Source organism: Colossoma macropomum, unplaced genomic scaffold, assembly GCF_904425465.1.
Source record: "Colossoma macropomum unplaced genomic scaffold, Colossoma_macropomum, whole genome shotgun sequence".
In the NCBI taxonomy this organism is placed as follows: Eukaryota; Metazoa; Chordata; class Actinopteri; order Characiformes; family Serrasalmidae; genus Colossoma; species Colossoma macropomum.
In genome coordinates, this window is record NW_023494809.1 from 17337222 (window position 1) to 17361659 (window position 24438).

Consider the following 24438-nt stretch of genomic DNA (forward strand, 5'->3'; position numbering starts at 1 on the left):
GAAAAGCCTGAAGAGTCTACCTGCCAGATGTTCTTAGAAGTTTGAATTGATGTTTGACTGCTTGTGAGTAAATACATGAGCGAATGATTTTCCGTTCACAAAATTTATTATCAATTTTATGAGACTTTTCTGAACATATGTTGGAGAAGACCACCTTACTTTTATGTTCTTTTTCGTTCTTAATGGAACAATGAATAGCCGTACCATATTGGTTGTGAATTAATCCAGCTGCTCACTGAGGTATGTAAAAGCATATTTATCTTAGCAGTTTTATATCAATAACTAAAACACAAGGGTTTCTAAAGCCATTTCGGGTTTACATCAACTTTATATCAACCCTATTCTTTGACACAACACCTTTCATTTGTCAAGTACAATGATCACACTCCACTGGAGCCCAAAAAGGAGGGTTTTGTAAACAGTGTAAACAAGAAAACCTAGAAACCCATTTAGAGGGATGTTTTTCTTTGTTTCACTGGCTGACGACTCATAAATCCAGAGCTTGGCTACTTTATAGAGAGAAAAATTCAGAAATACCCATGTCAGGGCTTTTTTTTTTATTAAATAAAAAATAATTCCTTAAGATAAGTGACTCCTTCCCTCTTGATACATGCAGTTGTTAAACTACTTCATACCATCTAAAATTCTAACCTGCTAGCTAGTCTAGTTTTTGGAAATTAAAGGCCTATCATTGTATGCAAATGTTTCTGCAACCCCGGTCTCATTAAATTTTTTGGTCATTTCTGAGTGAAAGCAACTGGAATATATGGCCAAAAGTATGTGGACATCCCTCTCAATTATTAAGTTCAGTTGTTTCAGTTACACTGACTTCATATCAAGCATTGACTAGAGTGGCATAAAGCATGCTGTCCCTGGACTCTGGAGCAGTGAAACGTGTTATCTGGCAGTCTGATGGGTGAATCTGGGTTTGGCGGATGCCAAGGCAGAACGGCAAAGAAAGGTTTTCAACTTATGTAGTTGTCAGTGCTGAATTGTTTAGAGGCCCATTTGGAAAAGTACTTATCAGGATGACTTCATGGATTCATATTGGCTGTGATTGAACAACAGACCTCCGAAACGGTAAACAAAAATGTTTCTCGTGACTTGTCTCGTGTACATTTCGCCCCCAAACGTCACTGGATTTTCTCAACTACAAGGTCATTAAAGAGTCAAAATACGAGTAATGCTACATCCATGCTGCAAGGAAGCTAAAAGCTAACTATGTAACAACCCCACATACTTAAACTGTAGGGCAGTACAGAAATCAGAACGCAGTTTTCTTCCTTAATGCGACATATTTAAGAGTGAGACAGGATATTCAAGCAGGAAATAATGATGGGCAGGCATGATTTTTGACTGAATCACAAAAAGCAGGAATTCTAAAATGAACACAGAGTCAGACCCGTTGAACACTGTTCGTCTCCTCCATTCGCAGGATGTAATTCAGCTGTGAGGAGAAAAAAAAAAAGTAAATGTACATCTAACAAAAAATTCCACTGAAGCCTCAAAAGCAAAATTAATTTTTTAGAGGATTTAATTTAACTATTTACTTTTATTACAGCTTCCATTCTCTTCAGGAGCCTCACTTTCAGCTTTTCAAAGATATATGCAGGGATATTTTTCCACACCTCCAAAGCTCAGTCTTAGGAGTTTTGCATTTTCTGCTTCTCACTGTCCAAGCAATCCCAAACACATTCAGTGACACTGGGGTCTGGACTGGGCTGGTCAGTACCAGTTGTCAGAACAGCAGCAGCTTCTTTGTTTGATTTATCTGTTTCCTTTTCTCAGTAAGAGCTTCTCAGCTGCACATCCTTTCAGACTCATAGTGTTGAGTTGTCTTCTCACAGTGGAAGGATGGACAGAAACACCTGTGGATTTTTTCAGATCTGAAGCAAGAGTGGAGCTTGATTTTCTCCTCTCTCTCAAAGAAAGCTTTAAATGCTGTTTACCCGATGGAGACGGTTTAGGTGGTCTACCAGGTCTTGCACGGTTGTAAGGAGTCCCATTTTCTCTGATGTCTGCACAGTACTGTCAGGGAACAAGGACGCGGTTCATAAACTCTATATTCTTGCATCGAGTAGCAATGAGATCCTTGTTCAGTTGTGATTAATTTCTCTCATTAACCTTTTGAAAGACTGGCCAGTGGAAGTGAGTCATTACTTTAAAGCATCTATAAACAATTTGGATTTACCAGATGCCAAGGATGGCTTCACTCTGCACCAGTTCTTAGAATTCTATTGCATACAACAACAATTCAGGGAAGAGAAGACTGAAATATCTTTGAGAGAAACCATATTAAAATAAACATTGCAAAATGTCAGTGGAGACGGTCTGACTGCTCTGAAGCCTCAGTTATCACCGGCCATAACAAAAGCAAGCTAAAATTTTATATTAATTATTTCTAACTTGTAGCTCATAAGTGACATAAGTGGAGAAACTGTGTGGAAAGTAAAGATTCTAAACTTTCAATCCAGTCCACATTACCTTTGTAAGCAGAAGAGGAGATGTCATCATGATTTGAATCTGATGAAAAGTTTTGTCTTTCATATTTCTGCTGTTTTTGTTGGTTTTTGACATTGAATTTAATGGGAAACAACTCAGAAAAAGAGACTCAAACCTGTCCCCCAGAAATTAAATGAAATGTAATTGTAACATGCATTAAAAGTGTAATTACACTTAGCAGAATTACAACAAGTCTACATGTCTATGGGTTAAATAAGATACATAATAATCAGGCTTTTCTTTCTTAATGCTTTATTTTCTCCAGTGTAAAATAAAGAATGACAGTATGCTCGTGTACAGTATTTGTCATCAGAAGTGAGATAAAATGAACTCTATTGGTTTAAAATATAGATTCTTTTTGCTGTATTGAAAGATGCGTCTATTAGTCTGTATGGTGTTAGAAACCTGAGCTGATTTGGAAACAATGATGTCATTTTTGCTTCTTCTTCCATCTACTAAAACACTGGACATAAAACATTGCAGATTTTTCCAGATTTGGCAGTTTCGGACACTGATTTCTTACAGTTTATTACAGTTTGGTTTGTTTTTTACGTCTGGTAGACTAATAAGAGACAAATAAAATCCTTTGCTTGCATCAGGCATGCAAATTTTACATTTCATGAGCTGTAATCTCCCTCCACCCTAAGAAACAACCATTGAAAAGTTGAAAATTCAATGCATAAAAGGCACGAAATAAAGATTTGAACTGTCATCCACCTGTTGGTGCTAGTTAAAATCCTTTGCTCAAAGGTATATCTCTAGTAAAAACTGATAATCGTTGTTGTAACAAAACCCTGCATCTCCAAAATGATAAAGAAAAAACGTATGTAAAATGTAGCAATTTTGGATCATTTCTAAAGGTCATTCACCATGAAATGTTCATACAATGTAAAGGGTAGCTGGCGTTTTCAAATGGTGTTGAAAAATAAAACAATAAAACTGAAAAAGTGGAGATGCAAGGGTTCGATATGACGGCGATGATCTGCAACATGATTTTGCCGCAGTTCTTTCCTTATCAGCTCCAGATGTCCTGCAGATATCGCTTCTCCTCTCGTAGCTTTGCCACCATCTTCATAGACTCCAGCTTATCCAGCTGAAGTTCATTCCCAATCATCTCTATCAGAGTATCATTCACATCTTTAGCCATGTTCTTAGCATCCCTGAAAAACAACCAAAATGTCTTTCAATGGCAAAACAGTGCATGCAGTACACAGTAACTAGCCATAAGGCTCGGTTATGAAGATGAATCTACATGATATGCAGATCTCAAAGAATTCTACACTGTATAACTTTTAACCATGGGAAAATGCAAGGAACAGCTTTATCAAAACTTGCTAACAAGGTTCATTGTAATAGAAGATAGTAGCCAACAATTGACATGCCATTGGCATAATTCTAACAGATGGCCACTCAATTTCATTAACATTAGTGTTTTAGATTGAAATATTCCTTTAGAAAAACACTACAAAATTGAGTGAACTCACCCATTACCCGAGTTATTCCTTTAAAATAGCTAAACGACTCATTCATTATCATTGATACTATGCACACTGGTGGCTATGCGATCTCATTCGCTTACCCACAAACATAGAAGTAGCCGTTCTCTTTGAAGAGGATATGGACCATGTTTTTGGCATGGAGGAGCAGCTGATGCTGGACATATCTGGGTTTGGGCTCAGGTTCATTTCTGTCCGGCTCATCACGAGAGAAAGACACTTTCAGATGATTCAGTGTCCCGTTCTCCACAAACCTCACCAGCTCCTCCCTACAGAGGAAGCACAACAAGACACATTTGTGTAGAATGTTGCATTATTCCCACACTATAATTCCTCTGTTCAAATCAATAATCTGGACATTGCTATGGTTGACCTGCAGAATTTCCACACAGACTAACACATCACTGTGAAGAAGAGTAAAATGTTTGCAGTCTAACTTACTTTTCAGTTGAGCAAGAAAAAAATACCTGCAGTGGTTTAATAATCATAAAGCAGCCGTGTGGTATATTTATCTCCAACACTCAGCTTCATGTTCAACAATGTGCCTCCTTTGGTATGAAGAGCAGATTTTGCCTACATAATGATCTGACACCTTTCTCTTTCAAACTATTGTTAATAGCACATACTGAAACTCTTTTGGCCCAAAAAAGCATTAAGCACCTGAAAGGTTTGAGTGCTGATGAGTGCTTACATCACAACAACAAGAACAAATGTGTGGCCTTTGGCTATATTCCCAAGGGAGGGCTTCAAGCAGGTGTTCCTTCAGTTTTGCAATTTTATCAAAGAAAAAATTTAACAAGCTTGCTATTTCATATGTCAAGTTATTCTAAAACTGACAAAGACAACATGTTTATTTACATTCCTTAAGGGAAGGTTAACACACACACACACACACGGGTCGAAAAGTCTGAGGCTATTACTGAAAAGGCGTCTGTTTCGCATTCTACTCTAAATTAATACAAAGTTTTTCACTACAAATGATGTTATTAGCATAACAATTTGAGTGAAAAGTAACATCATTGAAATATTTACATGAATTTCAGAATTTCTTAGTATTTGTCCCTCTTTTGGTTGAATGAAGTAAAAAATAAAATAAAAAGAAGCCTCTGATGAGCAGATCAAATCCATCAGAGTTGTCTGAAAAATCAGATCTAACATGGTTAAAATCACAAATTTGGTGATATTCATATTCTTATTAAAAATAATAATAGTGACCTTAAAGTAGTGCAGAATCTTCATTATTTCTTTGTCATTTTACTTGTCATAACTTTTCTTTGTTCTATATTTTTCAAAAATATAAAACTTTCTGTTTATTTCTTTCTGTTTATTTCCAAATTTAACTGAAATAAAACACAATACCAGATTCTCAAAGTGGTATCAGACTTTTGAACCCCACTGTATATGTGCCTGTGTGTGTGTGTGTGTGTGTATAGGCTCAGATCTAGGCTTTGACTAGGCTCCTTAACCCTCCATGTCTTCTTTTTGAGCCATTCCTTGTATGTCTGGCTGGGATCATTATCCTGTTGGAAGGTCCACTTCTTCAGCTTCATTCTCCTCACAGACTCTCTGGTATGTAAGAGAATTCACAGTGAAGTCTATGTTTGCAAGTTCACCAGATCCCAAGGCCGCAAAGCTGCCCCAAACCATAACATTTCCACCACCATGCTTTACGGTTTATAAGAGGTTCTTCTGATCAATGTCTTTGGTTTTCGTCAAACATGTCTTATGCCATGGCGAAAGAACTCTCTCTTTGACCTGTCTAGCACTTTGTTCCACATTGATCCTTTCTTAGATATCCATTAGCAAACTCAAGTGTTTGCCCTTTTCTGGTAGCAAAGTCTTCCTCCTGGCATACCTTCCATGTAGGTTAAATTTGTGCAGTCTCTTTCAAATGGTAGATGCATGCACTTTGACATCAACGGTGGCAAAAGGTATCCTTTGATGAAATTTTGGGGTTCTTAAAGACCTCTTTTTAGCATCTTCTGGGTTAAGTTTGCAGGGGTGGCCTGGCCTGGACAAGCTGGTAGCGGTTTTAAATCTTCTCAACTTGTAGATGATCTTTCGGACAGTGGAACGATTGATGTTCTTAAACCCCTTCCGAAACTCATAGGCATCTGTAACTTTCTTTCTCAAGGCCTCAGATAGCTCTTTTGATCTAGGGATGAGGATACCATACACTCCAATAACAAAGGGCAAACCAGACCAGACATCTGAGGTTTAAATAAGACAGGTTCCTCCAAGATATTCTCTAGTGCTGTTGTAATCATTAGCACCTGATCAAGTCCATCTGATTTAACTTTGACACATCTGAAGCAGTGCTATATGTAGGGGTGTATTTACTTTTATCCACATAAGAAAACTGCATTTCTGTTCATTACAGTTACATAAAGGATGTATGTTAGGATTAATGTTAATGTTAATTTTAAGTGTCACTTGTTAAATTATGATCACCTTTATGTAGCAAGACTGTTTAAATGAAGACTAGATAACTGTATGTTCAAGTAAGGTCTAAACGTTTTATGGAACGTACTTATTTCTTCACATGACAGTATATTGTAAAGTTTACATATAAAGCACCCACCATGACTTTATCTCATGATAACTATCCAATTTGCTCTGAAAACTGGGTCTTGCTTTGTTTTGGGACTTCATGTGTACTGTGTGTGGTTTTTATTCTGAGTGCCTGTCACTTTCTCACATCCATTTTTCCGCAGTTCCGTCCTCGTCTGTTCTGAGATGCTGACTGTTCACAGAAAAAAAAGGCACGCTTCAGTGATCCTTCGCTGTTCTGACCAGTTCTAGGCCCATTTCTCCTCAGTGTGTAATCTCAGCTCATAAAACAGCAGAGTAAAGCAGTACTGCTCTGGAAAATTCCTCACCCTGTGCTGAGATTGATTTCACCCCTTTAACACTGAAGTTAAATGCTGGGCTTGATTAGGAATTATTGCAAATCGTTTTATTTTCCTTGGGCGAGCTGACAGCAAAGAATTTCTGTCTGCTTTTCATCTAAGAGCGGAGTGAGATAACTTCTGAAACATCAAAAGAGCGAGCAAGTTTAAATTTCTCTTTCAGCTCTGATGCTTTGGTTACTTTTCTGTTTTATCAAAACTTTGGGAGGAAAAGGAGGCTGTTACACGGTGTACATCCTCAATTAACTTCATCCACAGTGAGTCCATTAATGCAGATCGCTGCTTTATGTGGACACACATCAAGAAATGCAGAGCAAATATATTTAGAGCAAACAAATTAAAGGTGCTTCAGAATGGGATTTACTTTCATTCGATTAATGCAAATTATATGTCTATAAACAATAACAACAAAAAAAGAAACTTTATCATGGGGATCGAACCGGCAACCTTCCGGTCACAGGGCTGGTTCCCTACCCTAATCCAGATTGTTTAAAGTGTTCAATGCAGAAACCACCATATGAGTAGTCTTATTTTCTTTCTTTTTCACTTCTTAGTATTACGTTTCGTGGTGAAAACATTCAGGTAAGAGCACAGGGAGATGAGAGGGATATGGACAAAAATCTGATGTTATTATGATTTAGATTTAGCAGTAGAGACTCATGAGTTTGGCTGAATCTCAAATGGCTCCTCAGTCCCTATACAGTGCAGCACAGGCCATAAAACCATGGCTTCTATACCTATACAGTGCACAAAATGTTAGCATGTTGTGCAGCTTTAACTGAATATAACAAGCCTTTTTTTAGACATATGTATGTAGAAGCTGTTATGAAATGGCATAGGTAGCCTGCATTGCATAGGCATTTATTCAAAGGACCATTTCTGTTGGTTTGATATAATTTTGACACAGTGTAAAGAGCGGATGGAACTTTAAAGCCATTTAAGATTGAGCCTATATTTTGTCCAGCTTTGTTCATGCTGTTGTTAATGTAGCACCTATACGGGCTAAAATGCAGTCATAGAAAAGCAAAACTGCTCAGATAATAACTCCTTTAAGCTCTATGCTTTCACTGATATGTAGAATAGCTTGTCAACTGAACAGGAAAAACAGCAAAATGCACACATAACATAATATGACAGTTGTTATGGCTCAACTACTGCTGTAAAATGCTTGCACATACACAAAACAGATCAGGTTTTAAGTGCCATCCACTCTTTAGACTGCGTCAAAATAGAAGCACACCAACAGAAATGGTCCAAAATGACTTTGAATAAAATCTTCTTACATTAACTTACATTAGGAATATTTCAGAACATTTTTTGATATACAAGGTTTTGTTCTGACAGCAATGCTATTTTATTCTGACTATATATGAGAAATAGACTTGAATCTTGTACTATGATAGTGAAATTTTAAATTAGATCAGAGCATTCTCCTGCCTTCTTCCACCTTAAATAAACAGTCAACACCGCTAAAGCTCTCATCTGATAATCATCCATTTTGGCTGGCGATGTTGTCACCATACCAACGTTTGCGTGGCTTCATGCTGCTGTCAGTCATGTGCTGCTAGGAGGGGTGGAATGACAGCTTTTTAAATGCAGCACTAGTGTTGAGATCGTCTTAACAGGTGGAGATAGTATTCCTACCATTTGGGAATCATCTTTGTGCTAAGATGCTTTTTGGAAACCCAGCACAGCACAATTAGATCATTTTACTTGATAAAATGACATTTGGAAAAGTAAAATCTCAAGAAACGCATTGGATAAAACAGTATCATAATGAGAAACATTTTCAACATTCAAGATGTGTTCACTTGCTAAGATCTTTTTCTTGCAGTGCATGTCAGTCCCAGCACAGTGTGATTAGTCAGTGTTTGAGCTGTGAATTATGGCTGGAGCTCGATGGGACAGCAGCCCACGGCCTGTTATAAAGCCCTGTTTCATACGTCCAGTATTCTCAGAGGGAGCACTTTCATTTCATTGCTTTTTCAATCACAGTTCTCAAGGACAAGAGCAACAGGCTGACGGGAAACAGCAAAGCACTGAATACTTCACTGAGTGCTGCTAAGACTGGAGCAGGCTTGAATGTTAGCGAGATCAGCCATATACTTATTAATTATCATAAAGCAGAAAGATACACATACACTCAAAAAAAAGAAACATATCATCTACTATGCTTTTCCTTTTATAACATTAAAGGGGAATTCTGCTGATTTTTCAAACTTTCTGCATAAATCAGTGGTTGAGATGTAAACAAAGTCATTCAGAGTGGTTTGATGTGAAATGGTTCATTCTAGAGAAACTTACTGAATCACATCTCCTTACAGTCATGGTGATAGGAACCAGGGCTCACAACGTCTAAAACACAAAACTAGCCATTTTATACACTATCCAAAGAAACCAGTGAATCTACACATGTCTTCTGAGTTTTATATAATCTTGACAATGTTAAAATAGTGAAAAATCTGGAAAAAAAATCCTTTGTGGACTATTTTTGCCTCACAATATTCTGAGTGAATGAATAATAATAAAAAAAGGCCAAAATCTATCATAAAACAATGTTTCAGTCATTAGGCAGTGTATTCTTAACAATTTCACGTAATAACTTTCTGTGAGGGAGCTTTTAGAGGTGGACGTCCGGTTCCTATCACCTCCACTGTAAACAATTCTGACTCAAGTTTTTTTTTTGGAATGAAGCATTTCACACCAAACCACTCTGAATGACTTTGTTTACATCTTAGCCATTTAATTATACAGAAATTTAGAAAAAAAATTGTGGAATTTACCTTTAAGGCAAAGGATGGATTTCAAGTCTCCTAAATTACTTTATTATTCCATACTCTGTGTTTGTTTTTGTTGTGTATAATTTTTTACTTAATAAAAAGGTAAAAAAACAAAAGAAAACTCAAATGATAAAATTAAAACTGACGCATAAAGCAACTGATCAGAGGGATGTAGCTATCAAGTAAAGTTTATTTTTATTACTCTGATTGTGATGTACCTAGACATTAAGCATATCTACTTCCATGCAATAATCTGGATATGGACTTTAAATCGTTGCTGTCAAAACAAAACCAAAAGTTCGAACTCTGTGGACTTCAGCAAACAAACTAGGAGTGAAAACAGCCTCATGCTGCGTTTACATGCTGGCAGTAGACCAGTGGCAACCCAACAAAACTTTTGTCATCCACTGCAAAGGTGAAATTAAGTTGATGTTGAGTTTATGGGATCACTGAATGACCAAGGTCTTGCTGAATTCTTGATAAAACAGTATAGCGTGTCCTCCTGCGTTTTCCCCACTTTAAATAAACAATATACACTGCTAAAGCTGTCCTCTAATAATCATCCATTTGCACTGGCACTGCAGTCACCATGCCAACGTATGTGTGGCTTCTAACACCATAAGGTAGAGAACATTTTTTTCAATGCCAACATGTGAACACAGCAATAATAACTTGAATGTTAAATGAAGGCACACTGTGGGCGCATTACAGTATTACTATAGTATTGACATTACATTATATTATATTCCAGTCACATCAAGGCACATTTTGCGTTGCCTGCGCTCATCTGCACATCTGACCCTCTGTCTTTATGATCTGCGTGTACACAAAGCACATACCTGAAGATGTAGTCCCTGTCTTTATGCCTGCAGCCGAAGAAGAGCCACGTTTCTCCGAAAACATCATCCTGCTTTTCCTCTCGTTCTTGATCTCTGTTCAATCAAAACCACATTTCCTCTAATCACCATGTGACGAAAAACAGAACATAAACAAGCAGCACTTACCTTTTAAAATGAACAACTCCTTATGGGCTTTAAATCAGCACTCAAAATGCTTCAATTAAATGCAATTATAACACAATGCAATAATAATAATTGGCATTCACGTCCTGCATTCTGAAATACAAGCACTGCAAATGCATTTACTGGCATACAGTGATTCATTTCAGCCCTTTCATTTTACAGGCGTTTAGCAGTTATAAAAGAGGCTGTTTGGGGGCTGGGAAGGAAAAGGGATTCAAAGGCATTTTTTAGAGCCATTCCCCCAGAAGGTCTGGCTGTGCTCCCAGAATGCCCTTCACCAAGGTGGCACAGAGGCAATGGACACTATCTGACCATCGCACCTGTTCACTGCTGACATCGTCACATAAAAATCCCTGCACTGTCTCAGACCCAACAGTTACTCAAAGCTTTATTGAGAGCTGATCACAGCACTGATTTAGTGATAGTGGTCATTAAAAGCAACAATTTGAAGACATGAAGGTGACAAATTAAAGGTCTAAGGAAAAAAAACAGCTATTTCTGCCTTTTAATCTATATGTGAATTGTGCTCTGAATGTATCTCAGAAACTGTCACAATGCATCCAACAGTAAAGGCCGCATTGGAGCCCACAGAAAGCTCCAGCTGTACATGTTGATCCATTTTACTGACCAATATAGACATGCACCCTCACCAACTACTCAAGAATTCAAGCTTTTTTAACTAACATGCATTAAAGTTTATTCCCTCACACAACTATAAATTAAATTGCTGAAATTTACTATGGCAAGCTTCTATTTCCGACACTTCATGACATCAGAAATTCAATATGCACATATAAAAATTAATATTCTACTCAGAAAACCTCTCTGATACAGTGTTTCCCTCTCAAATATGTCACATTATGGACAATTAGTTCCATGATTCACATTGATTTTAAAGAAACAGTTTGGTGAAAATTTAAATTTACACAATGTAGTCACTCAGCCAAGACATGTTTAGTGTCTAAACTTTGCTTCTTTAGTTTTGCACTGAAGCTACAAAGCTAATTTAGCTAACAAGTAAGGGAAGCATATAACCCACCTACTACCACTGTACAAACTGCAAGCCATGTGGAGTTGCTAAGTAATCTTTAACGGACTTGAATATGTGGCTTTTGACACTGTGTGACATACTGTTACATATACACATGGAATAAAGTATCTTAGCACAGCTAAAAACAGTAGAAGCAGCCAGCTTGAAGACTGAATTTTGTATGTAATTTTGTTCATTTTTTATAAAGCAAACTTCAGTGAACAAACATGTTTGGCTGATTACATCTGAAGTAAATAAAAACTGTAAAACAGATTGTTTGCCGAACAATTCTTTAATAGACTGATACGGATACTGCTCCCTGGGTGCCGTGGATAGGGCTACCCAACGCTCCAGGCAAGTGTGCTCACTGCCCCCTAGTGTGTGTGTTCACTAGTGTGTATATAGTGTTTCACTGCTCGGATGGGTAAAATGCAGAGGTGAAATTTCCCCGTTGTGGGACTAATAAGGGTCACTTCATTAAATAAATTAATTAATACTGCGATCTTATGAGCCACTTTGATTATACTTTAGCAGCATATTTTATTATTTTTATTTTTGACAATTTATCTGTGGACTGAGACATGGACCGATCAAAACACAGTGTAATGATCTAAACTTGCTGCATGCACAGACAGCTCAGTGTAATTGCAATCAGAATAGCAATTAGAGTCACACAACAGCAGGACTGACCAAAGGCTGAAAAGCAAGCAAGCAAACAAACAAACAAACAAAGCAGGGTCAGTCTTCAAGTGCCCACAATCTGTGCTTCTTCATTTCATTTGCAGCCTTTGGTGATCCATCACATCCTATAAACCTGCAAACAGACCTGCATCCAGACTCTCAGACCACCAAAGTTGGCAGACAGTATTTTGACGATTTATCAAGTAAATCAGTTTTTTTTTTGAAAGCCAAAGAATAAAATGATGGAGCTGATCAAATGAGAAACTGTGCAGAGCCTTTAAAAGACATTTTACAAAAACAAGATAAACTAGAAAAGATTTAAGAAACATTCTTTTAAAAGTGATAAAAATAGGCCTGTCACAGTTATTATATAATCATCTGATGACAATTATTTAGGCTGACTGCAAATGTTTTCCACAATTGTTCGCTTTCACTAAATTGGGTATTTTCATTAGTTGGGCTGAGGCAAAGGCATGTAAATAAAAGAAAATAGAAACACATTTATTGAGAGGCATTTATTGGTGAGTAATGTTTGTTTATTTGATGTTTGTTTAACAGCACCTTTAGAGGGAAGCGGTGAGTGATGTTCGTTCATTTGATATTTGGTAATAACACTTAGTGGGCGGCGATGAGTAACGTTTGTTTATTTGATGTCTGTTAATAATGGATTTAAAAGGCAGCGATGAGTAATGTTTTGTTTATTTGATGTTTGTTTCCATCAGGCTCTATTTCTTAGTGATCAACAGGAGAATATGCATTAAAATGTCCATTATCATCATACAAACTGCCAAATAATTAATGATAAGGTCAATTTTAATCTATTATTTTTTTATTTAAGTAACCAAGGTTATTGAGACAGTCTTAGGCTCTTTTCATACATTTTTTTGGGGTCAACCTAAGGTGTGTCTAGTAGACACACTACTGATGCCTTGTTTCCTCAGACTGAATTAATGTTGCAGAGGTTTGGAAGGATATATTTTTGATGTTTATTATTTATTAGTCTTCTTCTAGAACCATGGTGCCCTATTTGGATGTCCACCACAGCAAAGAATCTCTCAAAACACTTCTCTCATTAACCACAAAATCAAAACAGCAGTTTAACATGTTTCTCTCTGGAGTGTGTATTATGAAAGAGATTAAAGAAGAAAATGCACAAGCGCCTAAACATTGCACAATAGAGACAGCCTAACTGGCATCACCCCTCCCCCAATACTCAAGAAACTCTTCTTGGCTACTGTGTTTAAAGAGATAGGACATAATCAGAAAACTACTGCAAAGCCTCAGATCACAGATGCAGACCAGCAGCAAAGCTCCAAGGACAAAACAATCCAGTTACAGACTGATGAACACTTTGCCTGCTCCATTAGGAAGTGTTGTATGTTGATGAAGCAACTCTTAAATATATAGTTCAGCATGGCTTAACCTCTGTCTACTGCATCAGTATCATATTGTTTATTTCCCCAGATAATACTTTCAATACGTTTCCCTGAACTCAGGAAAGAACAGAAAAACCCCTTGACTCAAAAAGCACTTACAATGGATAAGTCAATGGGCACTTGCTTCAGTACCTGCCCATTCACTTATGTTTTACGTGTCGTTATTTTACAGTACAGGAAATTGACTGTACTTTACAGATGTGGTGAATACACTTCAGGTATACCTAGTCTTGCTGGACCACCATCATATCTTATCATATGGATGTATTCTTGCATTATGTGAATGTTGGCAAATTAACATTGTAGTCCACCTGCCAGCAGTGTCTGGTGGATGCCCACTTGGCTTTGCTATGGTATCCCATGTGGTTGCTATTATATACATATATATATATATATATATATATATATATATATATATATATATATATATATAAGTTTTGTGGCTCAAGCTCAATTATTGCAACCCATGAAAAAAAGCACAATGTTGAATAGAATAATAAAACAAAGACCAACAAATTGGGCTTTGTCAAGCCAACTTAAAAAGACTAAAATCTGTGTTCTCCACAGATTCATCACAATTCTGACATGCTGTATCCACTGCTATATCATAAATAAATCCATGAGAGCTGATTTAGATAGCACTCTAGCTAGCTCTAAATTAGCAGACTCCAGAACTGTTAACAAGTAACAGACGCTAAGATGACTACTGTTATTCAGAATCATGTGAGGAGTCTGAAAAATGCGAACAAAAAACAAACAAAAATATAACAAAAAAACACTTGTTCGCTAGCTGCTAGCATATATGCTAATAACACCAGCATTATAACTTCCAAGCAAGGTAATGTTACTTTTGCAAACTCTTTACAAAGAGATGTCTCTGAAAATAGCAGTCAACACGTCAAAATACTATTCTGGTTTACACTGGTGCACTTAGTGGTCATGTACTTGTGCTTGATGTCTTTATCCTCACCTGGTAAGGAATTGCTCTGTAGCATGGCTTATACTGCAAAGTTAAAATTTCCAACTGAAATCAGGCACAGCTCACGCTCAAACACCCAGTACTCACCACATGTTTACTGCATCTGTTATTAGGAACAGTTGTCTGCTGTTTTTGTAAGATCCATTACATGTTTCAATTAATGCGATGAATATGTTTTCTGCTTTCTATGAGTATTTGTACGTAAGCCCTACATCTGGAGTATGAATACGCAGGTGTCGACTTTATTTAAATATGTGTATAGCGCAACCTATTACTTGTTTCAGGCGACGGCTGTGCATGATGGTCTCGACAATGGGAGTCAAACAGTTAGTGACTCAATAAGAGACAGCAATTCTTGGAGGCTGGCTGGCCTCCAGCAATAAAGGCTCCTAAAAGGTTCTTGCCTTGAACATAAGGCTCTAAACAAAAAAACTTCAATTGGCATAGAACCTTTCCATCATATGGAAGTTCTTTTAACATTGACATGTTCTTCACACTTGCACATCTCATTTACAAAACTAGTTATAAACAACCATCCACAGAAGGATTTTTTATGGAACCAGATATGGTTCTTCAATGGCATCACTCCAATGGCAGCTTTATTTTCAGGAGTGTAGAAATTAGGATGAAAAATGAGTGTTCCTTTGACCTCCACCAGGCTGATGGTAAACAGTGCAGACCAAAAGAATCTACCCGTGACCCCAAGCACCCTAATTTCATTGCGAAACCTGATGGCAGATTTGTTTTGACATGTTTAGATAAAGCTGGAACTGGTTCACTTCAAACTCTGATGTTTAAAGAAAAATCTAATGCAAAACATGACTTCTTCACTGAACATGTTTTACTGATCAAATACATTCGGTGCCCTCAAATAAGGAGAACATGAAGATTTGTCCATCTGACACTGTTGAAGATACTTTGAAATAAATTCAGACAGTCATAAATTTAAACCACAGATCCGTCCAACAGGAATTACTTTGTTCAAAACAAAGTACTGCTATTAACATTGTTAAGTTTTCAGGGAATAAAATGATAATAATAACAATGCCATATTATTATTATTTTTATTATTAAACTTTTTTAACAAGTAGTTTTCATTTTGTACTTTAGTGAACCAAAGAGTTGGAAAAAGTAGAGTTGGAAACACAGTCACACAGATTATATCTTCCTAATTACTATGTTTCTCATTAAAAGTTAATTAGCAGAAGGTCTGTCCTCATTAATACATTTTAAGTTAATCAGTTGGTTGTGACATGGGAGGATGGGGTCTAAATAACCCCATTCAGTAGAAGGCCAATATTTTAGTATTACTAACTGGAGTTATTTCATATGAACTATTATACAGTTATATACACATACACCCCCACACACACACACACACACACACATTGATTATCTTGTAACAATGGCACATCAAGGTCTGGGATATATTAGATGGTAAGTGAACACTTGGATCTCATAGTTATTGTGTTGGAGGCCGGTAAAAAAGGGCAGGCATGAAGACCTGAGTGCCAAGGGCACATCAGGATCGGGGAATCTCTGAAAGGGCAAGGGTCGTGGGGTGCTCCCAGTCAGCAGTGGTGAGTACCCAGCGACAGTGGTCTGACGAGGGACAAACCACAAACCGGCAACAGGGTGTTAAGCGACAAAGGCTATCCTGTCTGGCTGAGCTGACAAAAGGGCTACAGTGGCACAAGTCACGAAAAATTTTCACAATGGTTACTGGAAGAATGTGTCACAACACACAGTGCATCACACCATGCTGTGTCTACGTAGCTGAAGACTGGTCAGAGAGCCTACGCTAACCCAGGTCCGGTCAAAAGTGCCTACAATGTTCACACGTGTGTCCGAACCAGACCTTGGAGCAATGGAAGAAGGATGCCTGGTCCGATAAATCACGTTTTCTTTTATATCATGTGGACAGCCGAGTATGTGTGCACTGTTTATCTGGGGAAGTACTGGCACCATAACGCGCTTGGCAAAGAAGGCAAGCCAGTGCAGGGAGTGCGATGCTCTGGGTAATGTTCTGAGAGGAAACCCTGTGTCCAAGCTTTCATGTGGACGTCAATTCGAAAGGTGCCCTGCAAAGCAATGAATTCAATGTGCTTCCAGGGCCTTCCCAGTCACCAGATCTGAATCCAATAGAACACCTTGAGGATGTGGCAGAACAAGAGATTTGCAGCATAAAAGTGCATCTGAAAAATCTGTAGGAACTGCATGATGCAATCATGTCAACATGGGCCAGGAAAAGAATGTTTCCAAAATCTTATGGAATCTGTGCCATGAAGAACTGAGGCTGTTTTGAGTGGAAAAACTACCCAGTACACACTAAATACAGAAAAAATCTGATGTTGTATTTAGTTGTTGAGGCTTTTGTGTAATTTTCAGTTACATATGTGTGAAGATATTAAACCCCGAGAAGAGGATTTTGGGTTTTACGTGTGGCTTACTGGTAAGGTCTGCGAGGGTGAGACAACCAATAGGATGGGCAAGACCAAAAGTAGAGTGCACAAGCAAGCGGTTTATTTACACGACGTGAAAACAGGAAAACAAAAACTGTACAAAAGGAAAAATAACTAAGCGTCAGGCTTAGTCATGGCATGGGAAGCAGCCGCGAGGCTGGGCCCCAACTCACTTTAAAACTTCCCCACACCATTACTTTAGATGCTACAAGCAGCTAGTGTTCTCAGTGGCAAACAGAGTCGTGGGGAGAAGTAGACTACCTCTCCAAGGAACCCTCGGTTTTAAGTCTAAAGCCCCGCCCTCGGAGATCCCATTCCCCTCCATGAGGTCAGAACAGTGTGGTTTACACATTAAACAAACGATAGCGCTATACACAATAGTCAACCTAGGTTAAGCAGTTCATTACCGGTAAGTACATCGTCTTGGCCATTAACTTATAACAACTTAGTTATTTTCTTTTTCCCCCACAGGATAATAGACGAGGAATGGATCCCCCCCTTTTCTCCCCATCGGTGGATCCTCCCGATAAGGATAAGGTAAGTAGGTCTCCCTGCTGTCCCCCTTTTACTATTTTCCCTTTCACAGACAGACACAGGTAAGTACCTTCACACACATGTATTTTATAGTCCGAGGGATGGTATTCGTTGGTAATGGGGTAGGCCTCGCCTTACCACATCACAATATGTTTTCTGCTTTTTTCCTGATGCTGTAAAATGAATAACTTGATAACTGTTTTGACTGGAAATAAAATAAATGACTTGCACAGCACTGTATGTGTATGTTTATTTATGTATAGTACTGCAAAAAATAGCATAAAATGAAAGGAATATTATTTGCTTCTTAAAACAAAAAGGAAAAATAAGTACAGAAAGCAAAAGTTCATAAAAAATGAACAAAAATGAGAATTTGATTTTAGAAATGAAAAGCTACTATATAAAACAGCACAATACACAACAGCTAATAAAATAGTAAATAAAAACATTTGAACTGCTTTTTAACTAGCAAAATTAGGTGTCTGATTCATACATACTCTGTCTCAGTGGTACAACATAATGGATCAAAGAAGCATTCAAATATGACAATTTAAAAGGTTGTGCAAATATATATATAAAGCAGGTGAAATTTTGGCACCCTCTAACGGGTATTTAAAAGTGCTCCAATGTGAGCAATATTAGATTTGGCATAAGAATTCTTGCTAGAGTGTGCAAAGAGACTGTCCCAAAGCGATGCTATTAGCATCTGGGAGCTCAGTGTCCAATCTGGAAATGGCCTTCAATAAAGCAGCTTCAGCGTGGCTTTATACTGCCCAGAGGGATCAATACCAATATGAAAAACCTGGAATCTATTTTAACAAAAACCACGCAGACCAAACTGGCTCCATCCTGAATACAAATCAAGTGTTCTGCGACAGACGGCACATAGTCGCCATCTCTCCGAAAGAAAATTACACCAACAATCTCCACTGTGGGTTCAAGCTAGGACGAGAGCTGCTGTTACCAAGCAGTGGCTTAACTGACTCAGAGTGGCACTGAAGTACTGGAATAACATGGGTACATTTATCGTGGAGAATATATAATCATCTCTCATCATAGGCACAGCTCTAGTGGTGCTTTCAGCCTACAAAGGCATTTTTCAACCTAATCTCTACCTGACACACCTGTAGCATTCTGTTGATCACCATGGACAATCATTCTGACACATTTCCCTGCACTTAGAATAGAAGAGAAAAGCCCACTGATTCAAAACTCACCTACAAATAGGACACAATGGGCAGTTGCTTCAACACCTACTCACTCATTGGCTTTTAGTATAGCCGTGGTAGGGGTGGGTAATATCGCAAACAAACACAATATGTCCAAAAGTATGTGGACACCTGACCATCACACCTATGGGAGCTCATTGGACTTCCCATTCAAAAACAAGGGGCATTAATAAAGAGTCGCCCCCGCCTTTGCAGATGTAACAGCTTTCACTCTTATGGGAAAGCTTTCCACAAGATTTTGGAGTGAACCAGGAAAATGTGCCCATTCAGTCAAAAGAGCGTTTGTGAGGTCAGGTAAGAGAAGGTCTGGTTTGCAATTGACATTACAGTTTATCCCAAAGATGTTCGGTGGGGTTGAGGTCAAGGCTCTGTGGAGGCCACTGGAGTTCCTCCATACCAAAAACTTGTCAAACCATGTCTTTATGGACCTTGCTTGGTGCACACAGGTCAACCATGCTGGAGATTTTTTCCTTCACTGGAGCTGAGGGGCCAAGCCCAACCCCTGAAAAACAGCCCTAGACCATTATCCCGCCTCCACCAAACTTTACTGCTGGCACTACGCATTCTGGTAGGTAGTGTTCCCCTGGCATTCATCAAACCCTGATTCGTCCATCACACTGCTAGATGGTGAAGCATGATTCATCACTCCAAACAGCATGTTTCCACTGCTCCAGGGGATAGTGGTGGCAGAAATTTTATGAACTGACTTGTGGCAAAGGTGGCATCCATTGACATGCCATATTTAAAGTAACTGAGCTCTTCAGTACGACCCATTCTACTGCCAATATTTGTCTATGAAGATTGTATGGCTATGTACTTGCAATGGGTGTGGTTGATACACCTGAAGTCAATAATTAAGAGGGGTGTCCGAATACTTTTGGCCATAGAGCGTATAATATCACGATACTCAAGCTATTTTAAGGATACGCATCATGACAGTTTGACAAGCTGGAACAGATGAAATAACCAGTGGGGCCATACTACAAAAATACTATCAAAAACCATAAACACAATGATTTTTATTCACTGTTTCACATACGCCACTGCGCTAAATCAAACGAAACGAGGCAAATTATGCTCTCTTTGCAATGATGTCGTTGTTCTGTGTATTGACAATATCCAAGATATGCTCAGGAAAGCATATTGTGACATAATTTATCACGATCATGTTAAATATTGTCGTAAGCCCCCCCCCCAAGGTGCTTATTTTACAAAGTACAGGGAGACACTTTGATATCATTGTCTACATTTATCAGCCTAATACTGGACCCCTAGAAGTAACGGTTATTGTTAGCATGCTGAAAAAAAAGCATGCTGTAATTTTATATGCATTATTTTTTATTCATTGCTTATTGAAACAAGTGGAGAAATTGTGTGAAAAGTGTAGATTTTAAACACAAACCACATTTGTGTCTGTAAGCATAAAAGGACATATTTCATGTATTACATTACACATTTATTTAAATGTAACTACAGAATTAATGACAGTCATTACAATTACAAATTTACAAATGACTTTAACATCCAATTTTCTATTCTGTATTGATAGGTTTGACTTTTTTCCCCATTTGCTTGGATATCAAAAAATTACACAAATATGAAGAGAGTGTACGCACAATAATAGCTATTCATCAAATGAACATCATAATAGTTAATCTCCTCTAAATGCTGTATGGACTTAAAATGTTTATAATCTGCACTTATACAGAATTTCTCCACTTGTTTCATTTAGCTACGAGTCAGAAATAATTCATACAAAATTTAGGGAATGCAAATTAATAACAGCATAAAAACATAGTTTGACCCTTTGACTCCGCCATAAATGGCGCAAGCTCCTATTTGAAGTTTTGCTCCTATTTGAAGTTGTGGCTTGTTTACTGGAGCTTCTCATCGACAATCTGCATACAGTTTCACTGGCCCTGACCTTTTGTATCTCTCTCTCGCTCTCTAGTTCTCTTTCGCTCTCACAATGCCTCTCCTGCAGCCCGCTGACAGTCATTGATTCGCTGAGGGGAAATCGAAGCGTCCCATGCTGTTTGTTGCTAAAAAGGAAGCTTTGGGCTTTTGTGACACAAACAGTGGCCCGCTGACAAAATGGCGATTGTTATCTTTTATTGAAGCCTGGCATCAAAGGCAGCTGTGTTTGGGAGAATTCTCGACTTAAAATCTTCCAGAGACGCACAAAGTCTTCACAATTTGGCCAGACACAAGGACGGACAGACAGCGGGCGAACGGCTAAATTGTCTTCCAGCTTCTCTCTCTCTCTCTATTATGTGTTCTGCTTTTTTTGTGGAGATGCTTTGTGTGCATGTGAGCGAGGAATAAATAAAGGATAATCTGCAGCTCAGTCCCAGAGAGATAGACCACAAAATACTGCTTTAATGTCTACACAGAAAAAGACCATTTTGATATCATAATTAATATTGATCATTGATAATTGACGCTTATTTATAATTATCCGCCTATCGAAGTTTAATCTCTTCCATTCACTCTTAAGTTATAAGGAGCGTTTCAACTTTTTGAATGAGGTGCAACACTGGACAGCCAATCAGAACAGAGCTCATTTACATATATCAGTCTTAAAGGTGCAGAAACAAAAACAGCATGTTTAATTTTAAGGGATAAAGAGAGGTTGGAAATGGTCATGTAAAAAACAATGGTGCATAAACCACATAAACATCATAAGCGGACCTAAAATATAAAACACAAGAAAAAAAAAGGACATGGGTCCTCTAACATTTACACCTAAGACCGTGCCAATTTCTGCTGTATAAGCCTTATTTAAACATAAGCTGTGCTGATCAACAAGCTTCTAGTCTGTACCTCAACTGTTAGATTTAGTCTCATCAAACTGTCTTATGTATCTTCATATCAATAAATAGGCATTATAGAATTACCATTCTCAATTGTGTACAATTTTCATAACCCCTTCAATGTCTTAGGTTACTTTGCTACATTTGATTTAAATTACATTATTATTTAAATGTAATTACATGATTAGTTATGTAGGTATGTAGTGAATGACACTCAACTGACATTCTGTGTGTTTAGTTTGGATTTCTGACTTTTTCCTGTTTGTTTTGATGACAAGAAATAAAAATAACATGGCAGAAATATACAGGATGATTTTCTTTTTGCAAAAACACAACTGCATGTAGTGCGGTAGAAAGCACAGATTTTTCTTTTGAAATATAGTGAGCAAAAGTAAAAAGTATTACGTGTTAGAAATACTCAAGATATGTAAAAATTGCACTTACGTACAGCAACAAAGTACTTATACTTCATTACTTTCCACCCCTACATATTGGCATACAATATCAGCATTGGACAGAGGCTCAGATTTGACCGATATTTCAAGCTGATATTTGTTGATGTATTTATTGTATTCTGGAAGAGCACAATGTTTAGGTGACACTGGGTTACTGCACTGAAATATTTGTATTTTATTCATTTTATTGCATTTGTAACGCTACAGAAATAAATGTTATATTTCTCTGTAATGCTAATCAGACAGATGTACTCCCAATGTTTATGTATTGACATTAACAGATATGTACATAAAAGATATCAGATACTGGCATCGGCCTACCCATATCTATATATCTCTTATTTTTTTTAGGGATGCAGCCCTTTTTAGACAAAAATAGGCAAAAATGTCAATTTCAGAAAGAGAAATTGTTTTGAAATTATGAGCAAATTCACAAACAGCAGCTGACTTTGGAAGAATTCTGAATTCATCACTGTTGTCTGCTGTCAAGATGTCGGATTTTGTGGCAGCGTAGCCTACATATGGCCAAAAATGTTACCACGGTATATTTGGTGACCCATTTCAGTCTCCACCCCCTCCCTCGTCGAATCATGTCGGAAAACTCGGTAGTGCACCCTCTCATGGTGACAACAGAGTATGCCACCAGGGCTGTTGCTAGAACACAGAAATGTGTGAGAGTGGTCTATTGCACTGAACATTTATCGAACATTTCTTATATATCTATCATGGAAGTTATCTTTCGTTAATTATTGTTATTGTTTTACCATTTACTACATTCTGTGATAATTAGAGTAAGTTCATTTTATGTAAACTGTTTTTATTTATTGTTAGCTTTTTCCACTTTTCAGACCAATGTGAAAATTTCTGAACTTTCGGCTTTAGTTTTGGCCATAAATGTTTATTTTGGTGCATCAAATTATTAGGCTCTTTTCAGCAGGTGAGTTCCTTGTAATAAAGTTGTTGCTGCTCCTTTTTTTTTTAAACAGCTGGTTGTCATTTCTACATTACAGTCGAATAAGAGGCAGTGTTACTTAAAGAGATTCAGTCAGGGTGCCATTATCAAAAGACTCATGGAATGCCTCTCAGCCAATCGACATTGGAAGGTTGGAACTATAGTGGAGTCCAAAATCTGAGACCACATTGAAAATCTTGTATTTTGTATCATTTAATGCTGGAAATAAACAATAGAAAGTTTTACAATCCTGAAAACTTTAAAACAAAGAACAAATATGACAATTAAAATGAAGAAGAAATAGTAATTCAAAATTTTACTCTATTTCTAGGTCATGATTAAAGTTTAAACAAATTTGTAAAATTGACCAGGTCTTAGTACAAAAAAGACCAGTTTTTTTGAGCATTATCCCTTCCACTGAAACACACCTCAGATGACTTGGGTGGATTTGATCTACTAATGAGAGGCTTTGCACAAACTTGCAGAGTCCCACCCAGCTTGAGCACGCTGTCATTAGAGCAAAAGAAGGACATACCAAATACTGAGAAACTCTGAAATTCATGTAAACATTCAAAGATTCTACTTTTTACTCAAAATGTTATGATGATAATGTCACAATGATAATGTTGTTATGAAAAACTTTGCATTAAAATAGAAAGAAATGCAAAATAGCAGTCTCAGACTTTAGGACCCCACTGTAACTGTGGCATAATAAAAAAAGAGCTTGTTTTGGTTATTGCTGGGGAAAAGAAAGAAAGAAACACCACATACATTCAGCTACATCAGACAACCACCGCGCTGACAGTTTAAAAGTTGACACAGATCTGTGTGTGTGTGTGCGCGTGTGTGCACGCAACAAGCCGACACTCATCAGCAGTTCTGTTTTCCACAGGTGGTGCCATCCCTCTATTGGGAAAAAACATCAATCATCCCCACATTCACCACCGGCCCCTCTGATTACTGCTGTATTCCTTATATCACAACTCACACGAACAGCAGAAGATGACCCCGTCACACAACACAGACAGACACTTCCATTCATATGCAGTCTTAGCATGTCACTCCTGGAGCAAAAAAACATAAATCGTCTTTTCTGAGGTGACAGGTTTCATCCAGCTGCCTTTTACATGCACACACACACACATACCCTATTTATTT

General features: G+C 37.7%; 1 protein-coding gene across 1 annotated transcript in view; it reads right to left on the minus strand.

Annotated features, from left to right (window-relative positions):
* Nucleotides 1-2746: 2746 nt before the first annotated feature.
* mtrr (5-methyltetrahydrofolate-homocysteine methyltransferase reductase) overlaps nucleotides 2747-24438 on the minus strand; it is a 50081-nt gene continuing 28389 nt past the window's right edge. Inside the window, exons 13-15 of the mRNA XM_036557969.1 lie at nucleotides 10527-10619; nucleotides 4082-4267; nucleotides 2747-3662 (exon numbers count right to left, since the gene is read on the minus strand). Of these exons, the coding sequence (XP_036413862.1) occupies nucleotides 3518-3662; nucleotides 4082-4267; nucleotides 10527-10619 (424 nt within the window). The 3' untranslated portion in view covers nucleotides 2747-3517. The remainder of the gene's footprint in view (nucleotides 3663-4081; nucleotides 4268-10526; nucleotides 10620-24438) is intronic.